Source organism: Henckelia pumila, chromosome 4, assembly GCF_033568475.1.
Source record: "Henckelia pumila isolate YLH828 chromosome 4, ASM3356847v2, whole genome shotgun sequence".
NCBI lineage: Eukaryota > Viridiplantae > Streptophyta > Magnoliopsida > Lamiales > Gesneriaceae > Henckelia > Henckelia pumila.
The window spans coordinates 191,053,956-191,062,582 of NC_133123.1; the positions used below are offsets into that span (position 1 = coordinate 191,053,956).

An 8,627-nucleotide genomic window follows, 5' to 3' on the forward strand; every position below is an offset into this window, starting at 1 on the left:
TAACGAAGTATGGTGGGGAACATACATACATTTCTAGCCAAGTGGGCATAGATCACCACAACCTTAACATAAATATGGTAGCAAGCACACTTTTTGGAATTGTGCGTTGTGATCCTGCATATGAGATCAAGTATTTCCAAGAGAGTATCAAAGAAAAATATGGGTATGAGATATCGTATGCTAAGGCATGATCTAGTTTGAAGCGTGCAGTGGAGATCGTATATGGTACGTGGGAAAGCTCTGTTTCAGTTCTTCCTAAATATATGGGTGCTCTATCAAAGTATAATCCAGGAACTATTGTAGAGTGGAAGCACCTTCGGCAAAACGATCATCCCCAAAAAGTTTTGAACTTTGTATTCTGGGCCTTCAAGCCGTGTATAGATAGATTCCGACATTGTCGCAGAATAATCAGTGTTGATGGCACACATCTGTACACGAAATACAATCACAAACTACTTATTGCAGTGACTTTGGATGCTAATAACCAGTTGTTGCCTCTGGCATTTGCGCTCGTCGATGAAGAAACTTATGAGTCTTGGCATTGGTTCCTAAGTAATGTTGCACGACATGTGACACAAGGTTGTAGAGGAGTGTGTCTTATATATGATAGGCATGCAAGTTTAACAAGTGCGGTGCAAGATATCCTTGACTTTAGACCTCCACGTGGTGTTCATTGTTTTTGTTTGAGACATGGGTGTTCTAATTTCAATAATAGGTTCAAAAACATTCATTTGAAGGACTTATGTTGGGAAGCAGGGACACAACATCAAATAGGAAAATTCAATGCCACGATGGAAGCAATCAAATCAAAAAATGTAGCATCTTTCAATTATCTGTCTAATATCTCGAAAGAGAAATGGACATTTGCTCATGATGGTGGATGGAGGCAAGAGATAATGACGACAAATATGTCTGAGTGTATAAATAGTGTATTGAAAGGAGCTCGACGTCTCCCTATTACCGCAATTGTGGAGTTAACCTTACAGCGATGCGTGCAATATTTCATACAAAGACGGGGACAAAGTCAAAAAATGATGGAAAAACATCAACCTTGGACTGATTTTGCTTGCGAAAAATTTGAGAAGTGGTCGAGAAATTCAATTGAACATAGGGTTGTACAATTTGACCAAAGGGATCAGACAGCATCCGTTGCAACAGGATCAAGACCGGGGAGTCAACATCACATACAAGCTGTCAATATTTCTAACCGTGATTGCACTTGCGGGAAGACAACAGAATTTGGAATCCCTTGTTCACATGTTATATGTGCATCGAAATGGTTCGGATTAGATCATGCACAGTTTGTACAACCATGGTACGCACTTAGCGAATATGTGAACACTTATGATGGTAGATTCTATCCTGTACATGATGAACAATATTGGGATGAACCGAGTTTCCAATTACAATACAATCCGGTTCGACGAGAGAGGAGAAGGGTTGGTAGAGATCGCACAACCCGCATTAGAAATGAAATGGATCAATCTTCAAGGAGTGAGAGACGTGGGAGGTACGTGAGATATATACTAATATATTATCTAGATTTTAATTCAATGATATACTAATTTAATATTATCACTCCTCACCAGGTAATTTTTATATTTAAATTGTTTTCATATTTTACAATGATGATCTGATAATATTTTTCGTTGTTCTCATTACATGTAGGTGACACTTGAGGGATAAATTTTGAGGATATGAAACCTATAGATTTTCATTAATTTATCCTCCAAATAAGTTTGTTGTTGAATTTTATTTCGTTGGATATTTAGTTTTTTGTAATATATTTCACAATCAACTTATGTTTATTTTTTTTTATCAATTATAATATTTCACAATCTATTATGTTCATATTTGTATATACTTTACTAATCAAATATAATTAAATTTTTTGATACTATAAAAATCAAATTTCTAGCAACAAACATTATAAATGTGAGACCCCTGTCCCACATGGGAAAAATGAAAGGTTTAAAGTGAGTTTAAAATGGGCTACAATGGATTTCTATACCAACTTGGGTTAATCATTTTCGTAAAACGAGGACGAATACGAATTAGTTGCTATATGGGCCCATTGTGCAGTCGCGCATGCGTGGGCCTGGGCCCGGGGCATGACAGAATGGTATCAGAGCCGGTCACCAGCCCGCAGACCCCAGGAAATAAGTGCTATGCGGGACAAAGTGCTACGTGCGTGGGAGCCACCTCTTGAACCTACAGGGAAAAGTGCTACATGACGAAAGCCACTTCTTGAACCCGTAGGAGCCACCTCTAGATTCCCGATGCTGGTGGATCGAGAGGTCAGGTCGCGACGAGGACGTCGCGTTCTGAAGGAGGGGTGATTGTGAGACCCCTGTCCCACATGAAAAAAAATAAAAGGTTTAAAATGAGTTTAAAATGGGCTACAATGGACTTCTATAGTAACTTGAGTTAATCATTTTCGTAAAGCGAGGACGAATACGAAGTAGTTGCTATATGGGCCCATTGTGTAGTCGTGCATGCGTGGGCCTGGGCCTAGGGCGTGACAATAAAACATAAAAAATTTTACACGTACATGTAATCAAACCAAAAAAAAAACTATCTATGATGATGATAACGGTGACCACCGATGCCACAACTAGGTCTTACAATTCTTCTACGACCACGACCATACATCTCCTCTCCGTCTCCCTCTATTTGTTGTTGCACAGGAGTTGTACTGGTACCAACCGTGCTCATAGTCATCTCACGTATTGGTATATCAGAATATTCTTGAAATGAGATCGGTGATATATTCAATCGAGGGCGTATGTCATGCATGAACGGTGTGAAGTCACTTTGTAGGAGTTGGGTAAAACTACCACCATATGGGGTGTGGAAGTCACGATCATACTCTCCAAAACTCGACATCACATGAGGAGTATAGAATGTAGAATTTGTTGTCGAAGGTCTGGGGTCCTCAAAATTTTATTTGTACCTGGGATTGTTCGTCGTTGAAGTTCCGGCCTCACTCTCATTTTGTGGCCACGTTGGAGGTTGCGTCATAGATGCATGACCTTGTCGTTGATATTGTTGTTCCTATATTATAAATTAAAATAAAATGATTTACATGTTAAAAAAATATCAAGTTTTCAAGTTTAATAAAAGAGGAAAAAAAATCAACGTAACAAATCTTACGTAAAATTGTCGGTAGCTTCCATCTATGGGATGGTATCCAACCATAGTCGTAGGTACCATCATTGGAGATACGAATATATGAGAAATACATCGGTACCAACCAGTATACTCCAACGTCGTGTCAGGTGTACCAGGTATGATAAATTCCCCGCTCATGACAAAATTATATCTATCAGTCCACATATCTACAAACTATTTGTGAAAGGCGGCCCAATCGAAATCTGGTCGCCCTTGTCGTGTCAGTTTATGAAAATTGTCATAGTTAGTGGCGGGTGATGGAATACCCTGACGCATTCCAAATTGTCAAAGACATCTCTCTGGTCGGTGCATTTCAACAATATCAAAATTGATCAGCGGACATGCAGACCGACATAAGATATTTGACTCCATCTCGTATATTGTCCACTTAAACTATTGAAAAAAAAGGTTCAAATATTAGCATGCTTATCTTAAAACAATTTATAAAATATGTTTATGGAAATAGATGTTGTAACAAATTACCTGTCCGTCTACCATTCTGTCAAGCATATCCCGCATTGTACGAATAGAATGACGAACAATGTGCACCCATGAAAACCCACGCTTCCATCTATGATATGAATAAGCAGACAATATAGGTAATTAATAAGAAGTAATAGAAAAATATTACAAAGTAAGTGTCTATGAAGAATACTTTGCGCCATAAGGTGGGAACGGTAGACCCTGAAGTACATCGGCAACTTGATCCGATTCCAGATGACTTTGTTGCATTCTATTCGGAGTCAGAAGTGTAACCCTCGACCACACCCAAATCTGCAATGATATACAATATACACGTCTCATAGAAGCAATTTAACCAGAACTTGTATAATTTTTATACAACTATACTTGTACCTGAAGTATTTGGAGAGGTCCACATAAATCTTTCTTCAACTCCATACAAGTGTTGCATAACTCTCGATAGAGATAGGCCAATACTGCCGAACCCCAGCTATATATATTCACTCTATCGATGTCCTGAAGAAATGGTAAATACATAAGCTTTACAGCAGAACTTTCTGAGTCCGGAAACATACATCCACCGATAATCAGTAATGCCACACAACGAGAATATTTTGCAACGTCGTCATCTGTGCTGTCATCTTGAATCATATGATCAAGACAGTGCTTTCGTATAGCGCCGAGGGAAAGGTGGTCACCTTTGATTTTATTATCCTCGGGCATGAAACCCAACCAATATAAACAGCGCTGCTGCAACTCATTTTTAGTGTACGCTGTATCTACACCAGTTATGGGAATGCCATCGATATTCAAACCCCAAATCATTGCCACGTCTTGTAGGGTTATCGTGGTCTCGCCTACTGGAAGGTGGAACGTGTGGGTTTCTCGATGCCATCTCTCTACTATGGCTGTAAGCAAGTGATTATCATAATATTTGATTGGTCCATACTGTAAGATACCATAAAAACCTATGTGCGCCAAACATAGGCGAACACGATGGTGAATTCCTTCGCTGTACAATGCCCATAGAGACGATCAGAATGACGTGGAGGTATTAGAGAATCCATGTTTTCGGCATTGATATTATTAGAAATATGTCCATCTTGTAAGTACAACACATTAACTACATTTTCGGCCATCCTGCAATTAATAAAATCTGGATATAAGTTATATTACTTTTAATATCCAAATATTACTTATGACATATTCGATAAATCTTTTACATTTATGCAATTTTTCATTAGCAGCAAATAATATATTGTTGATTATCTTTCTAAATGATAATAACTCCATGCCTTAAAATAACTGTTTGGTCTTTTATGTGTTAGGACTGAATTACCCCTAAATCACTTTCACCCATTTTCTCCCCCTCAATCCCCCACTACACGTTATGTTTGCTTCTTAATTTTTAAACTTTTAAGTCTCATTTATTTTTTATATATATATTTTAAAAATTCAAATATTTAAAAATAAAATTTAAAGATACGTGTGTTACACACGCAAAGCGTGTGCCAGATGGCTAGTGTTAATTAAAGGTGAATAGATTGTTATAATAATAATCCATCATTTTTATTATTTGAGATTCGACTGATAATATGTGAAAAAAATATTATAAACTTCAATTACTAAAAATATATATACACACATTCATGCCTATTAATGAATTTTGTCTAAGATTATAAATTAATTTCAATAAAATTATAAATTACGTTCACAAATATTATTATAGTCCCTTTCAATATCAATTTCAATATAATTATAGTTCATTTCACTTTAAATTTTTTTAAATGAACCCGAGTTTTGAATACAAGCGAGATTAGGGAAGTAAACGAGAGCAACAAAATAAATAAATAATGTTGACAAATTTTTTATTTCCAACAATACTCTTCAATTTTAAATAATTAAAAATTCAAAAATTTCAATAATAATTAATTTTGATTTATAATATAACTAAGTTTATAGTTACTGTAATTATTATACACCATATTTTAATTATTATTGATCATTATAATATATTATTTATTTAACAATAATATTGTGATTGTTACTAACTTTATTTAACATTAAATATTTAATTATTACAATAAATACATTTTATTTTATAATTTAATTTAATTATTTTATATACTTCGATTATTATTTTAGTTAATCTTTGGGGTTAGGAAATTAAAATAGTAAAAAATTAATAATTAATATAATATTTAAATGTGTACTATAATTTTTTATTTTATAAATTTTATTTATTTTCAATAATTCTTTGTCGAAATAATTATAATAAATTCAAAATTATTAATTTTATTATAATATATTTTATTCTTAAATTCAAACAAAAAATTCGTATATATCTCCTTAGGTAAATTGCATTCGACATATTTTATAAAAATTTATGCATTTATGTAATTTTTCATCAGCAACTAATAATATGTGGATTAGGATGATCTTAATTAAAAATAAATAGGTTGATATAATAATAATTAGGCATTTTTTATTGGACATATACTCTTTAAAAAACACATTACGTAGTTCAATAAAAAATAATAATAACACATACTATAATACTTACTGATGATTTTAATACATGAAGTTTTATTTACATACTATTTTTTCTTAAATAGATTTAATTATGTATTTGTAGTTTACTATTAACTCACAAATGTATCTTATATTCTATTGTTTTTATTTAAAAAATGTGAAAAGTATTTTTGATTTAGTTAGTTATTATACAATAAACAATAATATACACACCTCACGCCCATATCATACAGGATCCAATCAAAACACACTAAGTAATGTAAAGAAAATAAAATCAAAAAATTGCGTGGTTATAATTTTAACATAAATTAATTACGTACTCTATTTTTAAATATTTACATAAAATTATAAATTAATTGTAAACGATTCATCAGTAATCTAAGCATAAAATACGTAAAAAATTGTTTTAAATAAATCAAAGCATTTTAAATATTATATTTCATCAAAATTAACCAAATAGAATTATAGGAAAGTAATTATAATAATTACCTGTTAACTGCGTTCGAAGTCAAAATCAACCGTCAAATTAAATTATTATCTGTCAATATTTTAAAAAAATTAGAACAAAATATACAACTAAATAAAAATATAAAAAAATGAAATTTATTACAATAAACTAAAAATTGTAAGGGAATAGGGGTTGCACATAAACAGTTTGAGTTGTTGTCACAAGGTGTTGACAACACCTACAAAAACACCTTGAGTAATTTGCAGCGGAATATAATTTAAACGTGAATAAAATAAATAAGCAACCAAATAAATAGACTCAAATGATTTAAGAAAGAGTATAAAATACTCTTGCAGCGCCTCAGGGCAAAACTTTACTAGAAAATAATTTAAAGAGTTTACAAAACCCTAAACTAGTGATCATTGTAAAAATCAATTTCTCAAAACAAGTGAGAAATTAAAGATTAAAAGTTCTCCTAAAAATTCTATATGTAATAGAGTAAAGAAAACGAAGTAAGGAGAAAAACTCTTGATGCCAAAACTTGTAGAGACGAAAGACTCGTTGATCTTTGATCTTCAAGTGTTCCTTAAAGCATCAAGCTATTATGACCGACACAAGCTTTAGAAATATCTTCAAAATTCTCTCAAGTGCGTACGAGAAGCTCTTAGAATAATCTCACACGGTCTCTCTCTTTTTTGGTCGGTGTGTCTCTCTTCAATATATAGACTAGAATCCTTGTTCAACATGTTTCCTTGTAGGCATAGGATTCTCTAGATTTGATCATATCAAATCTACACAAATAAAGAAAGATATATATTAAATATGATATTATAAATATTATAATAAGCTTATCAATATCTCAAATCAACTTATTCAAGAAAATAAATAACTTGTTCCTTCATGTCCAAGAAAGACAAAAGATATTAAATAAATTTTTTTCAAAATTGGAGAAATTTAAGAAATAAAATATTTCTTTCAATCTCCCCTTTTTTGCCTTTCTGGACAAAACACATTTTAAAAACAATAATCAGTTCAACTCAATTTCCCCTTAATCAAAACTCCCCCTGAATAGATTCTCCCCCTAAGTATATGCAGAGGTGTTAACACAGGATGTTGGCAACATCTAGCTACAACACTTTAGAACAATAAACATATATGAAAGGAGACACATATATCATATCAGAGTTAAAACCACAAGAAACAATTTTGATTAGGAGTAGAGCAAAAACATCAACTTAGCAGCAAAAATAAAGCAAACGAAACTAAACCAACTAAACCAAAAAACTAGAACTGATTGCTCTCAGATGAGCCACCATCAGCTTCAGCTTCAGCTTCTTCTTCTTCTTCTTCTCCTCCACCTTCTTCTTCTTCTCCCCTTTTTTGTTCAGAAGGGCCAGCTCCACTTAGCAAAGACTCATAGTGAGCCTTCAATCCTTCGTAATAGGCTAGATCAGCCTTAGCTTGGGTAATCTTCTGCTCATCATGCAGTAGTTGAGCTTGAATAAAAGTAGGATCAATATCTTGAGTAGCAGATGGGGGTACAAAAACAGCAGTGACAGAGGAGGTGTTGACAACACCTGCCAAAACACCTGCAACGACATCTGATTCGGACCAAGGTAGGTCTTTCTTTCTGTTTCCTCGCAACAAGACATGTTCTATCTTCAGCAGCTCTCCAGAGTCAATGAGCACCTCATCATAATCTTTTTCAATATATTGAGACAACATCATAGAATAGATTAGTGATGGATAAGGCAGCTTCAAAGTTGGTTGTGCACAGTCTGCAAAGGCCATGACTGTCTTAAACACCAGTCGGCCATAGGTGAATGCAATACCAGTTCCAATAGCATACAAGACAGGAGCTTGATGCTTGGTAACCACAGTAGAATTCCCGGAAGGAGTCCAGGTCTTCACTGTCGTTTTGTGTAGTACAGAATACAATGAAGTGAGCTTGGCAGCTGACAGCTTTTTAGGATGAGCTGGAAACATTGTGACTTGACCACCTGTGATGACAGAG

The 8,627-nt window shown here is 33.8% G+C and overlaps 1 protein-coding gene across 1 annotated transcript; it reads left to right on the plus strand.

The window, feature by feature from the left end:
- The first annotated feature begins 263 nt into the window (after positions 1-263).
- On the plus strand, positions 264-1,672 carry LOC140862481 (uncharacterized). The gene is made up of 2 exons (XM_073265503.1): positions 264-1,510; positions 1,669-1,672. The coding sequence occupies exons 1-2, from the start codon at positions 264-266 to the stop codon at positions 1,670-1,672; spliced, it is 1,251 nt and encodes a 416-aa protein (XP_073121604.1).
- Positions 1,673-8,627: the final 6,955 nt, after the last annotated feature.